General features: G+C 43.1%; 1 protein-coding gene across 3 annotated transcripts; it reads left to right on the forward strand.

The window, feature by feature from the left end:
* The first annotated feature begins 3,258 nt into the window (after positions 1-3,258).
* LOC124003764 (N-acetyllactosaminide beta-1,3-N-acetylglucosaminyltransferase 2-like) lies at positions 3,259-15,251 on the forward strand. 3 transcript variants are annotated; one of them, XM_046312319.1, is made up of 3 exons: positions 3,259-3,589; positions 12,024-12,162; positions 12,980-15,251. In XM_046312319.1, exon 3 carries the CDS (start codon positions 13,004-13,006, stop codon positions 14,207-14,209), a length of 1,206 nt encoding a protein of 401 aa, XP_046168275.1. In that variant the 5' UTR covers positions 3,259-3,589; positions 12,024-12,162; positions 12,980-13,003; the 3' UTR covers positions 14,210-15,251. The 3 variants fall into 3 exon arrangements, with proteins under 3 accessions (XP_046168275.1, XP_046168278.1, XP_046168276.1); XM_046312322.1 differs by lacking the exon at positions 3,259-3,589 and adding an exon at positions 9,086-9,109; XM_046312320.1 differs by lacking the exon at positions 3,259-3,589 and adding an exon at positions 10,247-11,483.
* Positions 15,252-15,665: the final 414 nt, after the last annotated feature.

Raw genomic sequence — 15,665 nt, forward strand, 5'->3', positions numbered from 1 at the left:
TAAGTCTCCTCAGTATCTTTTCCTCTAAGATTCTTCCTGTTCAAAGACTGGACGGTAGCTATAGCATTACTGTTTGACAACCAAGCCGACTTGCACGGACTGGCACTGTTGCCTCTGAAGTGAGGAGGGGTGGCTGTCTTCCTGACAGGGGAGAGAATGACACTCAAGGCTTTGATGAAGTGGGGGAAGTTGATTCATACACACCCTTTGCGTGACGCCACAATTTTGACAGGGAGGTGACTGGGTCTGAGAGGACAGATACACCCATGTACATAAGGACACACCCTACTTGTAAAGTGATAGGAGGATGATTTCAGACCTTATCTTGGGGCAACTTTAATGCGGTTGTGTTGGCATGATGATTGTGGTCACAAGGGGCGGTGACGAGACTAACTGGCCGGGAAGATTTTGTGGTTTACTCATCTGCTGTGAGCTGAGCTGACCTGTAGTCCCTCTATCCTACTAGTCTTCTGGTGCACATTCACACCCTCTCGCCGTCAACTAAGTAACCGAAGTCGGATTTGAAATCCAGTCTTCGTCAACTCTGTAACCCGAAGAGAAACCCAACACCCTAGCCAAACGCCTCAGTCTGGAGGTGGCAGCCTTACATGTGACCTGGAGGTCCCATTTGACAATTGCATTAAACTGGTTGTGGATTAGACAACAGACAGCTACAGGTCACACATCTAGAACTCAACATTGGTTTTATTTGGAAGTTCACCAGAGTTCAAGATGGATTTGTTTTGTAACACTTTAATAAGGAGTGGGGTTTGATTAAGGACCAGGGCAGGGGCGTGTGATGGTTTAGGCTTGAAAGTGCTCGCTGATGAAAGCATGACTGCAGACTCCCCGCTTAAATCCCTGTTTGCCTCCCAAATGTCATCCTATTTCCTATATAGTGCACTACATTTGACTAGGTCCATAGGGCTCTGGTCAAAAGTAGTGCACTGTGTAGGGAATAGGGTGCCATTTTGGACTTAAAGACATTCAATTAGCAGTTATAAATAAGTCAGACTGAGTTCTAGTAATTATGGCATCGGTCCATGTTTACGACAGGCAATAAAGAAATGGACTTTCCAGCTAACCCAACTATACCAGCCTGTAGTCATTCTTTTGTGTTTTGAGTCTGCCTTATATTTAGAGGCAAGCAGCAAGGGTTATGCCTCCCATGCGCGTTCCTCATCTTTCACTGTGTTCGTGTATGTTAGATGGGGTCCACTGCATTACCATGGTGTCCTCCACTTTATCTGCTAACGGTGGTTGTTGTGGTTACTCAGAGCTCACCAATCTCATATGGCTTTCAATCTGTCCAACTCCGATTAGTATGCAAAATAAGACAGCGTTAAAATCTTATGCATCTTTTTGGCACCTGAACAACATGGATAACGCAAACATCTCGATGCAGCAGTCCCAGGTTCATTGGAGAACACAGGGCTTTTGTCATTCTCAAGTAAAGAAAAAGCTCACACCACCTCACATTCCCTCTTCCCTGAAGGATGAAACTGCCAGAGGGACACTGCTGATAAAGTTATGTTAAGAGGACTTACTATAAGATTACTGTAAAGACAAAGTTCAGGTGTGTGTGAGGCAGAGTGTACCGGAAACACCTGTAGTCCTGAATCACCGGCCAAAACCTATACGTAACAGGATTTACTTTCTAAAACATTTCATCCAACATTACATCCTGCTACACTTCATTGACGTCTGCAGCCACTTTAGTTTAGTCATTAATTTGAAAACTGTCTTACTGTATACAAAACATTAGGAACACCTGCTCTTTCCATGACCGACTGTCCAGGTGAATCCAGGTTAAAGCTATGATCCTTTATTGATGTCACTTCAATCGGTGAAGATGAAGGGGAGGAGACCGATTTAAAGGATGGTTAAGCCCTGAGACATGGATTGTGTATGTGTGCCACTCAGAGGGTGACTGGGCAAAACAAAACATTTATGTGCCTTTGAACAGGTTATGGCAGTAGGTACCAGGCACACCGATTTGAGTGTGTCAAGAACTGCAATGCTGCTGGGTTTTTCATGCTCAACAGTTTCCTATGTGTATCAAGAATAATCCAACACTCAAAGGACATCCAGCCAGCTTGACACAACTGTGGGAAGCATTGGAGTCAACATGGGCCAGCATCCCTGTGGAACACCCTGTGGACACCTTCTTAATGTGTTCTTAACGTTTTGTACACAGTGTATATATGTTCTATCTACCCATATCAAGATATAAACAACACACATAATTATGGAGTCCACATATGAACTTGGGACCGCAAGCTCATAAAATAGATGGTAATCACAGTGGAGATTTTGGTTCTGTAAAGGCAAGACAGAAACGAAGGTTGACGTTTATTGTCATGAATCTTGCCCTGGGGGCAGAACTGAACGAATTTTGACAGCTGCAAAGTACAAATTGGATAAGTGAGTTCGACAATTATTATTTTTTGCAATATCTTTTTTTTAAATGGAGAATAATATTCAGAGTACATATTATTGTATGGCACAATATACACACGTTTTTGAGAAAGATAATTAGAAAAATAAAATATTATTGAGGAAATGAATTTATTGGTTTCTTTCATTTTGATAAGTGTTGAAAATGTAATGAATTGAAGGTTATTTGTTGATGTGAAAATTGGGGTGTGGTCACAAATTATTGTAAAAAATGTAATCCCCAGAAATTCTGGTGGAAAAAAATGGTGTCCTCGCTGAAATAGTTTGAATAAGACTGCATTCGGGTTATCGGTTAGGTTAAAAATCCAAATGTATGATTTTGTGGCTGTGACCGCTATAGTGACCACTGCAGAGCTGCCTCCAGGGCAAGATTCGTGACAATAAATGCCAACCTTCGACAGAAACACTGTAATAACTGAGTTGACTGGGGGAGGGTGATATGAAGATGTGGGGTAGTCATTGTCAGTAATCCTCAATTACAAACAACATAAACTGAAAACATATTTGAAGCCAGGTATCCTATCCATTCAGCTGAATTCGCTCATTTAATTCTGTCTCTGTACACTTGTATAGGGAGGAAAATGAAAGTTCTCTACCTCGGTTTTATAATATGTGTCTGTCTAATCACACGGTCTCCCAAAATATTCACTAAAGTATACAAACAAAGGAGACCCGTATCCCCTTGTTAATATCAAAGGCCTACATCACCTAATTCAAGGAGGAGTCGTGCCCCTCAAACATTATCCAGAAAAATACGAATATGATTTTTTCTCCCAATGATCTGAACGCAGGCTGGAATTTTCCTCTTCCTGAAAATGCGGAAGGTGTGAGTAGAAGGCAAGATCAGAGAGGAACACAGACACAGAGCGTTACTAAGGCGTATTCTTTCTCTCTCTTTTTGGCAATGCATGGACTTTCACTTTACACAGGACTTCTACTATGATCTATGAAATATTATTAAACTAACATGGTTTGCTTATAGTGAGCATAGGCGCCTCACTCTAAAGTTACGCTTCTTGTGAACTATTTGCGGGAAAAGGATCATATTCATATAGACTCGTTTTGTAGGCTACAGTATAGACTTTGCGCCAAGATGTGGTGGACTCCTTTGATTGGAAACTTTGCTATTCAGGTAAAGTATAGCAACCAGGTTTAGAGAATACATGCTGTTTAACCATTTTGGTTAGCACATTATACAGAAGACCATTCATTGCGTTTGAGTCCTGCGGCTATAGCAGAAATTATATTATATTCTAACATTGCAACGCCACCATAGCTACGTATGCCAGATAGAAAAAACATATGAATGTTATTAATTTAGCTTCCATCACTTTTGTTCCTATAAATACTAGTATTTGATCAATGTTAGATTATATAGTAATGAATAATCATTACTTTAACCATGAATCAAACACTGTTTCTAGAGGAAAATATGACAGTGACTTAGTTAATCACCTGTAATGAACATATTAACTGTTGATAATAACTTCAAAACGGGTCGTTCCATGTCATTTCATCAAGCCATGACATCCACTATCTCAAATTGTTTCTGTAGTTAGAAACAGATAACATTCCTGCAATATTATTTTTCTTGAAATACAGTTTGATGATCTGATAAATTAAGCTAATTAATTGAACCCAAATGGGCATTTGTAATTCATAGGGTTCATATAATATTCGAAATGATAGTAGCTTACATTTGAAAACAGTTAGTATTTGAAACAGTGGTCAACAAAAACAAAGCATTGGTTGCTGTCATACATTGTCAACAGACTGTTTACTGGGTAAGGAATTCAATGTCCTTTTGTATATTGAGTGAATTCCAAACCCGGTTTTATTAGTCACATGCACCGAATACAACAGGTACCTTACAGTGAAATGCTTACTTACGACCCCCTAACCAACAATGCAGTTTAAAAAAATATGGATAAGAATAAGAAATAAAAGTAACAAGTAATTAAAGAGCAGCAGTGAAATAACAATAGCGAGACTATATACAGGGGAGTACCGGTACAGAGTCAATGTGCGGGGGCACCGGTTAGTTGAGGTAATATGTACATGTAGGTAGAGTTATTAAAGTGACTATGCATAGATGATAACAACAGAGAGTAGCAGTGGTGTAAAAGAGGGGGGGGCAATGCAAATAGTCTGGGTAGCCATTTTTTTTAGGTATTCAGGAGTCTTATGGCTTGGGGGTAGAAGCTGTTTAGAAGCCTCTTGGACCTAGACTTGGCCCTCCGGTACCACTTGCCGTGCGGTAGCAGAGAGAACAGGATGTGTACTGCGTACTAGGGTGGCTAGAGTCTGACAATTTTTAGGGCCTTCCTCTGACACTGCCTGGCATATAGGTCCTGGATGGCAGGAAGGTTGGCCCCAGTGATGTACTGGGTCATTTGCACTACACACCATTTGCACTACTAGTGCCTTGCGGTCGGAGGCTGAGCAGTTGCCATACCAGGCAGTGATGCAACCAGTCAGGATGCTCTCGATGGTGCAGCTGTAGAACATTTTGAGGATCTGAGGACCCATGCCAAATCTTTTCAGTCTCCTGAGGGGGAATAGGTTTTGTCATGCCCCCTTCACAACTGTCTCGGTGTGCTTGGACCATGTTAGTTTGTTGGTGATGTGGACACCAAGGAACTTGAAGCTCTCAACCTGCTCCACTGTAGCCCTGTCGATGAGAATGGGAGCGTGCTCAGTCCTCTTTTTCTTGTAGTCCACAATCATATCCATTTTCTTGATCACGTTGAGGGAGAGGTTGTTGTCCTGGCACCACACAGCCTCCCTATTTTTTTATTTTATTTAACCTTTATTTAATTAGGCAAGTTGTTAAGAACTAATTCTTATTTACAATGACGGCCTAGGAACAGCCTTGTTCAGGGGCAGAACGACAGATTTTTAACCTAGTCAGCTCGGGGATTCGATCTAGCAACCTTTCGGTTACTGGCCCAACACTCTAACCACTAGGCTACCTCCTGCCCCTATAGGCTGTCTCGTTGTTGTCGGTGATCAGGCCTACCACTGTTGTGTCATTGGCAAACTTAATGATTGGTGTTGGAGTCGTGCATGGCCATGCAGTCATGAGTGAACAGGGAGTACAGGAGAGGACTGATCACGCACCCCTGAGGGGCCCCTGTGTTGAGGATCAGTGTGGCGGATGTGTTGTTACCTACCCTTACCACCTGGGGGCGGCCTGTCAGGAAGTCCAGGATCCAGTTGCAGTGGGAGGTGATTAGTCCCACGTTCCTTAGATTATGGTGTTGAACGCTGAGCTGTAGTCAATGAATAGCATTCTCACATTTTGTCCAGGTGGGAAAGGGCAGTGTGGAGTGCAATAGAGATTGCATCATCTGTGGATCTGTTGGGGCGGTATGCAAATTGGAGTGGATCTAGGGTTTCTGGAATAAAGGTGTTGATGTGAGCCATGACCTGCCTTTCAAAGCACTTCATGGCGATAGACGTGAGTGCTACGGGTCGGTAGTCATTTAGGCAGGTTACCTTAGTGTTCTTGTGCACAGGCACTATGGTGGTCTGCTTGAAACATGTTGGTATTACAGACTCGGACAGGGAGAGGTTAAAAATATCAGTGAAGACACTTGCCAGTTGGTCAGTGCATGCGCGCAGTACACGTCCTGGTAATTAGCTCAGTGCAAATTATTCCTTTAACATTGCAGGAGGGGGGGTCTTCAAACTTTGTTCACCTAATAGCAGGAATAGCACCATCTAGTGGTCAGAACCTGGTAATATCTGGATGTAGGATGGGACATAAACAACTTCAATGACTAATTTATCAGTACAGGGAAAGAAACATCACCATAATAATTGTCAGACACGTAGAACAGAGACTATATAGTCAGTGTTGTGGTGGGATTGGTGTGGGGTGTGGTGGTCCGAGTGTGGCTTTTGACTATTCCTTTGGATGGGGTCGAAATCCTCTTCCTTTTTGTGGTGGAACGACCCTGATCTAACTACATACATTGAAACTGTAAAAGCCAATTAGAGAGCTGTTTAAACAATAACGTAGAGTACATATACATTTAAATTAAGACATCTAAGCCTTTAAAGTGTACATAACATTGCGAACACCTGCTCTATCCGTGACGTAGACTGACCAGGTGAATCCAGGTGGAAGAAAGATATGGTCACTTATTGATGTCACTTTTTAAATCCACGTCAGTCAGTGTACAGTGCATTCGGAAAGTATTTATTAAGTACTTTTTCCACATTTTGTTACGTTACAGCCTTATTTGAAAATTGATTCAATAAAAATGTTTCCTCATCAATCTACAAACAATACCCCATAATGACAAAGTGAAAATAAAAAACAGAAATAACTTATTTACATATGTATTCAGACCCTTTGCTATGAGACTCGAAATTGAGCTCAGGTTCATACAACTTGATTTGAGTCCACCTGTGGTAAATTCAATTGATTGGACATGATTTGGAAAGGCACACACCTGTGTCTATAACGTCCCACAGTTGACAGTGCAGAGCAAAACCCAAGCCACGAGGTTGAAAGAATTGTCTGTAGAGCTCCGAGACAGGATTGTGTCGAGGCACAGATCTAGGGAGGGGTACTGAAAAATTGAAGGTCTCCAAGAACACACTGGACTCCATCATTCTAAAATGGAAGAAGTTTGGAACCACCAAGACCCTTCTTAGAGCTGGCCGCCCGGCCAAACTGAGCAATCGGGGGAGAAGGGCCTAGGTCAGGCAGGTGACTGGTCACTCCGACAGAGCTCCAAAGTTCCTCTGTGGAGATGGGAGAACCTTCCAGAAGGACAACCATCTCTGCAGCACTCCACCAATCAGGCCTTTATGGTAGAGTGGCCAGACGGGAGGACTCCTCAGTAAAAGGCACAAAACAACCCGCTTGGAATTTGCCAAAAGGCACCTAAAGACTATAAGACCATGAGAAACAAGATTATCTGGTGTGATGAAACCAGGATTGAACTCTTTGGCCTGAATGCCAAGCATCACATCTGGAGGAAACCTGGCACCATCCCTACAGTGAAGCATAGTAGTGGCAGCATCATGGTGTGGGGATGTTTCTCAGCGGCAGTGACTAGGAGACTAGTCGGGATTGAGAGAAAGCTGAATGGAGCAAAGTACAGAGAGATCCTTGATGAAAACCTGCTCGAGAGCGCTCAGGACTTAAGACTGGGGCGAAGTTTCACCTTCTAACAGGACAACATCCCTAAGCACACAGCCAAGACAATGTACCAGTGGCTTCAGGACAAGTCTCTGAATGTCCTTGAGTGGCCCAGCCAGAGCCCAGACTTGAACCCGATAAAATATCTCTGGAGAGACCTGAAAATAGCTGTGCAGCGACACTCCCCATTCAACCTGACAGAAATACAGGTGTGCCCAGCTTGTAGTGTCATACCAAAGAAGACTGTAATCGCTGCCAAAGGTGCTTCAAGGCTGTAATCGCTGCGAAAGGTGCTTCAACAAAGTACTGAGTAAAGGGTCTGAATACTTATGTAAATGTGTTATTTCCGTTTTTTATTTTGAATGAATTTGCAAAAACGTATAAAAACCTGTTTTTGCTTTGTCATTATGGGGTATTGTGTGTAGATTTGTTTTTAAATGTAATCAATTTTAGATTAAGGCTGTAACGTATCAAATGTGGAAAAAGTCAAGGGGTCTGAATACCATCCGAATGCACTGTAGGTAAAGGGGAAAAAACAGGTTAAAGAAGGATTTTTAAGCCTTGAGACAATTGAAACATGGATTGTGTATGTGTACCATTCAGAGGGTGAATGGGCAAGGCAAAAGATTCAAGTGCCTTTGAAGAGAGTATGGTAGTGGGTGTCAGGCGCACCCGTTTGTTTGTGTCAAGAACTGCAACAATCCTGGAGTTTTCATATTCAACAGTTTCCTATGTGTATCAAGAATGGTCCACCACCTAAGGACATCTAGCCAACTTGACACAACTGTGGGAAGCATTGGAGTCAACATGGGCCAGCGTCCCTGTGGAATGCTTTCTACACCTTGTAGAGCTGTTCTGAGGGCAAAAGGGGGTGCAACTCAATATTAGGAAGGTGTTCCTAATGTTTTGTACACTCAGTGTGTGGCCTGTATAGTCTACATAATAGGGGCTCAGTCTGTGTTTTCATTGAGTACCTGATTCCTAGCAGTTGCTCATCTAATAGCATTAGGAGGAGGGGGAGAGAGAGTTAGTCATTTCTGGAGATATGGAACACTAGGCAGAACCATTGACTGAAACAGGTTTTGGGGACCTAATGGATCCCAAGGGGAAATTCACCATAGCAACCAAATGGTTATGAAGGGATACTGTCAAAATCCTTTGTCTGTTACGTATTCTTCACTGACAGGGTAAGTAATGGTTCAGAGGGAGACGCGTGGACACACACACACTGTACACTCCAACTGTACACTCCATCCATCTCAAACCCGTTGCTTTGTTGCTCCATATGTAGTAGGCCTATGACTAGTCTCTTTTCACAGATGCTGTGAAAATAGACTAGCCTATTAGTAAATCAATGTTTCCCTTTGTATTCACTGAGGGAACATTGAGAGGCACTCTATTCTCCATTATTTCCATTTAGAACACCCCAGAGCCCACAAAAGTGACTCCTTGTGGGCGTCTTCAACCAGACTAGCGCTCCATAATAACCATGAAAATGTATGTATATTTCTCCCCCTGTCATGCCTAATGTCCTTCGGGTTAACAGTTAGCATGCCCCTTTCCCTTTCCTCATTCACTTGTTGTCACTTTTACATCATTGGCTTACATCACTAGAGGTCCATAGTAACCTTTGAAATGTATATAATTCACATGTAAACTCCCCAACGTATTTATTTGGACGGTGAAGCTAAACTTAAAGTGCTGAACTTAAAATGTGGCTCTACACTCCAGCATTTTGGATTTGAAATCAAATGTTCTCAATGAGGCGACAGTTTAGAACATCACCTTTTATTTGAGGTTATTTTCATATCTGTTTTACCGTTTAGAAATTAAAGCACTTTATGTATCTAGTCCCCCCATTTGAATGTATCAGAAGTATTTGGACAAATTCACTTATATGGTATTGGATCATAAGTTTAGTATTTGATTCCCCTATTCATAGCAGCAAATAACTGCATGAAGCATGTTGTGACTCTACAAACTTGTTGATGGTAAGAGGTTAGCATGTTTTGGGGGCATGACCTTTTGTGCATCTGTAACTTTCTCTCTCATCATTATTCACGATTCACGATAATCCGTAGTCATGGTAGCATCTACATTAATGTAGAAGTGTTCAGAAACATATTCTATTCTTATTTACAATAAAAGTGACTCCAAAATGACACAATACATTACCATTTATTTCTATTGGTCATAACATCATCTGAAACACACAAAAAGAAACTGGAAAATACATCCAACACGTTTGTAGAGTCACAGGCTTGATGTAGTGTACTAGGATTTTGATTTTATTTATTAGGATTCCGACGCCAATGGTGCCAGCTAGTCTTAGTGGAGTCCAACATATAACACAAAAGACATTACAGACAAAATAATTTACAATTGACATACATTTAAAAGCATTAACATGTAGTGTGTGTGTGCATCTATCAGTTACACAGACATGTCAGTACATACACACAACAAGTAGGTCACATGGGGGAGAGGCGTTGTGCCGTGAGGTGTTGCTTTATTTGTTTTTTGAAACCAGGTTGGCTGTTGACTTGCGCTATATGAGATGGAAGGGAGTTCCTTGCACTCATGGCTCTGTAAAATACTGTACGTTTCCTTGAATTTGTTCTGGACCTGGGGACTGTGAAAAGACCCCTGGTGGCATGTGTGGTGTGGTGGGGTGTGTAAGTTGACTGTGCAAACCATTTGGAATTTCCAATTTCCAACAAATTCATGTTTCTTATAAAAAAACAAGAAGTGACGTAGTAGTCAGTCTTTCCTTAACTCTTAGGAATATTGGTCCAAGATACTAACCTTTTGACTAAATGTTATACACTATAAGTGAACTTGACACCTTAAAATGTGCGGACTTGATACATAAAGTGCATTAATTTCTAAACAGTTTAACAGATATGTATAAAATATATCCTCAAACAAAAGGTGACATCCTGTAATGTTGCCTCATTTAAAATATTTGATCTCAATTCCAAAATGCTACAGTATAGAATCCAAAGAAAATGTTTTACTTCACTGTCCAAATAAATACTTAGGGGAGTGTATGTATTTCTACCCTAATGTCCTTCAAGTTAGCACTTCTCACTTTCTTACCAGTGGCTGGCCTCTTAAGTCCTATTCATACCACACTGTTGAGTCACCTGTGCTTCAGTGAACACGTTTGTCTGATGTTTAATTATGGGTCCCCACTCAAATACAGCAGCACTTTATGTGTCTGTCTGTGTGGCCTCTCCGGCATGTGCCCACGTGTCTCCCTCAAATATTACTTAAATGACTTAATGACTGACCATATGAAGTAAACTCATGATAGACTATGTAACTATTTAGTAGACTATGATGGGATCGTTTATTATTTTATGCTAAATAGGATTTACTTCATCAGTTTACTTCATTGAGTCCAATATCACTACTTAATGACAGTTACATATATAATACATATAAATATATATATATATATATATATATAATATAAAATGGCTGCAGTCAGTCAGTGAATGAAATGTCAGTGTTCCCACATCTACAGTATAGGTCTACTACTCTCACCAACAGTGTTCAACAGTGACAAACTCTATCCACGGCTTGCATATACAACCGATGTGAATGTTTGCGTAGGTAGATTGCGCAGAGGAAAAGTGTAACTCGCTGCACTCTGTACTGCTAAGCTGCGTTCCTAATGGCACCCTGTTCCCTATATGGTCCACAACTTTTGACCAGGCCCCATAGAGCTCTGGTCAAAGTAGTACATTATATATGGAATAGGCCGCCATTTGTGGCACACGCTAGTCTGCTACTGCAAGTGAGTGGGGGAGTCATGTTCGGGGCTCGGCATTCAAGGCTCCACTTGTCTGGTTAGATTTGACAGCTTGTGAATACCATGCTGCTGCTGAACACACACACACAGACACACACACTCACACAGCAGAGCAATATTTTGAATTACTGTAGCCTAGCTCTCTGTCTAGTTTTGTTAAAGAGGTGCAATTCCAATCAGAACCGTCATTTCCTAAAAGGCTAAGAGTCTTCCGTCTACTTTCACGAGTAAGAAACTCTGAGGTCAAAGGTACAGGATTCCATTGCTTTCAGTAGATGATCTACAGTGATGGTTTCGAGTAGACAATCTACAGCAAACAGAAATAGTGACACCCAGATAATTGTTGACTACAACAACACCTCTAGGAACTACAACACCACTTTGGTTGTAACCAGGTTCTTTGTTGGGATTTGTAGTTATTTGTGTGTAGGGCTTAGCTAAAGTAGGGAGTGTATAAGCATGTCTAATTGCACTTTGGTTTGCGTATACCCTATAATAACCCCTTGAGAAAAAGCCTTTCCTGAAGAAAAACAGCCGCGTTGTTGACATGTTGTGGGCTTGTGTTTGTGTGTTTTTGTTGTTGTTTGTTTCCAGGTGGCTGCTGCAGGAACACCAGTCCTGTTCCAGTTCCCCTTTCTGGGCCCTTCTCCCATGCAGGAGACCCACATGGGCTAAGAAGGTCTGGGCCGGGACCACAGCAACAGCCTGACCAGTCATTTCCTGCTACTCACAGGTAATATGCTAGATATCACTTGATACAGCGGGAGAAATGAACGGTGGTTACAATGGCTGGAAATGGCTGGAAATATATAAGGATACGTGTTAAATAAAGTAATTACCGTTGTTGTACTTTTTATGATTAATCACAGTATTTGCTGCTTCTATCCGAGGCTCTGTTTGTTTTCTTACAACAGTTTGACCCGTGTAGCTAATTTTACACTCGGTTAACATTGCACAACCATAGAGATTCCTTACATGCCAGTGCACCGAGGCTCAAGAAAGCTCTCGGTGAAATGAATAATGCACATGGAAATGTGTGGCTCTTTTGTGTGGGGAGGCCAGTTTAGCCTGAGATTACACTGACACACTGCCACCTGTAATTGGTGTCACGAGGAGAGTTCCTCGAATTGGGACCGCATGATGATGCTAGTCTGGGCATTGTAGAAAGAGAGGGAGGAAGAGAAGGAAATAAAGAAGGGATAAAGAAAAGTGTGCACAACTCATTCCTCGAGGATTAGGGGATGAAAAGCAGGCTGGTATGCGGCTGCTGCTGGGTCCGGCTCGGACACAAACAACACACGGAACAAGAAGGCCCGCTAACCTGCTTTACCTTCAAACATTTCTCCTTAAGTCTACTGCCTCAAAACCGTAGGCCACCAGCTGTGGCCCACAACTACCTTTCACTATGTTTCTGAATGGGCCCATGCCTTCTAGGTTTGTCGTAAGTCTGCCGATGTCGTTATGGTCGCTTCATACTCTGTACGTTGTAAGTCTGTAACTTCTGGGTTTGGTCTCTTACTTCCTGTTTGTCTCTATCACTTCCTGTTCAGGTCCGGAGACTGCAGAGAGCCAAGATGCACGGCTGCCGGAAGAAAACCAGGGTGCTGTGTGTGATGATGATGCTCAACGTCTTCGTCTTCATCCTCGTGGGCGTGTCTCGGAACCTGGGCCAGGACAAGGGGAACCAGCGGAAGCTGCGCATTCCCTCCAAGAGGTTCTGGAGGAAGCAGATGACCAGCGAGATCTTTTGGAATAAGGAGCAGCAGAGGCTGGACTACATCTACAACCCCATCCTCATGTCGGGTTTGACCAATGACTCCCTCCTGGAGCTACCTGATTGGCTCAACGACACCAGGTCCCTGGACCCCTGCCAACCAGACTACAGCGTCACCACGCAGGTAAAGGACTACAACTCCCTGCCACCCCGCTTCCAGGACTTCCTGCTGCACATGCGCTGCCGCTCGTATCCGATGATCATGGACCAGCCACGCGTGTGCGAGAGCAAACCCTACCTCCTGTTGGCTGTCAAGTCCCTGGCGCCCCACTTCGACCGGCGGCAGGCCATCCGGGAGTCGTGGGGGCGGGTGGGCGTTCTGGCCAATCGGACTGTAGCCACGGTCTTCCTCCTTGGCAATGCCTCGGCAGTCGACCACTTCCCCAACCTGTTTGGGATGCTCAGTCACGAGGCCAGACTTTATGGGGACCTCCTCCAGTGGGACTACCGAGACTCCTTCTTCAACCTCACCCTCAAAGAGGTGCTATTCCTGGACTGGTTCAGCCAGCGTTGCCCCGACGCCCGCTTTGTCTTCAAAGGGGATGATGACGTCTTCGTCAACACCTGGAGGATCTTAGACTTCCTCCACAATCTTCCAGAGATCAGGGCCAGGGATCTGTTCATAGGGGACGTAATCACCAACGCCGGCCCGCACCGGGACAAGAAGCTCAAGTACTTCATCCCAGAGAGTGTATTTATGGGGCCATACCCGCCTTACGCCGGGGGAGGAGGGTTCCTGTACTCTGGGGAACTGGCACTGCAGTTGCACAACATCTCCCAGCAGGTGGCGCTGTATCCTATTGATGATGTCTACACAGGGATGTGTCTCCAGAAGCTGGGCTTGGTCCCAGAGAAGCACAAGGGCTTCAGGACGTTTGACATTGACGAGAAATACAGGGGCAACCCGTGCGCGTATAAGAGCTTAATGCTCGTGCACAGCAGGACGCCGCAGGAGATGATCAAAATCTGGGCCTGGCTCAGCGATCCGGAATTGGACTGTCAGTGAGACATATACATCATCCCATATTACAATCTATTCCCTACACAGGGCACTATTTTTGACCAGAGACCTATGCACCCTGGTCAAAAGTAGTGTACTATATAGGGAATAGGGGTGCCATTTGGCATGCATCCAATGGGTCTTTGAGAAATTTGATGTTTGATGTGTTCTAAGAGAAATCCTCGAGGTTTCGGTAGGAATGTTGCGTTCACGTGCTAGTTTGACTTGCTAACTAGTTGTAGTTATCACGTGCCGCGTTCAACCAGTTAACAAGTCGAGCATTTTTGGTTGCCTAGTTCCGACAAGCACGTCACAAGTCAGTGTGTTCCAGCTTCAGTAGAATCAGCTGATATATCCCAAGCATTCCAAAGTATTTTTTACATGAACAACCATTCATGTACACTTTCCAAGACAGTGTTCGTCAAATGTAGTATCAATTAATATAAATGTACTACTACTGTATGTACTATACAGGCACTACTGCATGCGAGGTCCTTCATTTGCAAGAAATGTAATTTGTCACAATAACAGTCATGAAAATCAACTATGATTTTTGGGGGGGGGGTCCATATTAATTTTAATAGTGACAAGACACTTCTCTACTTGTGGAAAATGGCAAGTGGTGTGTGAATGTCATGCTTAACCTGTTTCTCCAGACTGTTACGCCAATACACAGGGTGGTGTATTGCTGTAAGTTCTCTCAATGGATCTGACATTCCTTTGCACTTGATTCTAGAAACAAACTATTTATGTTATTTGAAAGATCGCTGGTTTATTATAACCCTTAAAGCTGGAATCCATAGCGGTGAATCTACCACGTACGTTTGTGCGATATTACAGCAACAAAGAAGTTACTTAAAACAACAAACACATTTTTTCCCCTTCATATTGAACGTCATTACACACGCGATAGGACAGCAGAGTACACTGAGTGTACAAAACATTAAGGACACCTTCCTAATATCGATTTGGACCACCTTTTGCCCTCAGAACAGCCTCAATTTGTCAGGGCGTGGACTCTACAAGGTGTCGTAAGCGTTCCACAGGGATGCTGGCCCATGTTGACTGCAATGCTTCCCACAGTTGTGTCAAGTTGGCTGGTTGTCCTTTGGGTGGTGGAACATTCTTGATACACATAGGAAACTGTTGTGCGTGAAAAGCCCAGCAGCGTTGCAGTTCTAGACACAAATGGGTGTGCCTAGCACTTACTACCCTAACCAGTTCAAAGGTACTTCAATCTTTTGTTTTGCCCATTCGCCCTCTGAATGGCGCACAAACAATCCATGTCTCAATTGTCACAAGGCTTAAAAATCATTCATTTCATTCATTAATTTCATCCTCCCCTCCTCCCCATCTATACTGATTGAAGTGGATTTAACAAGTGACATCAATAAGGGATCATAGCGTTCTCCTGGTCAGTCTGTGTCATAGAAAGAGTAGGCGTCCTTCATGTTCTGTACAC

Source organism: Oncorhynchus gorbuscha, linkage group LG18, assembly GCF_021184085.1.
Source record: "Oncorhynchus gorbuscha isolate QuinsamMale2020 ecotype Even-year linkage group LG18, OgorEven_v1.0, whole genome shotgun sequence".
Lineage (NCBI taxonomy): Eukaryota > Metazoa > Chordata > Actinopteri > Salmoniformes > Salmonidae > Oncorhynchus > Oncorhynchus gorbuscha.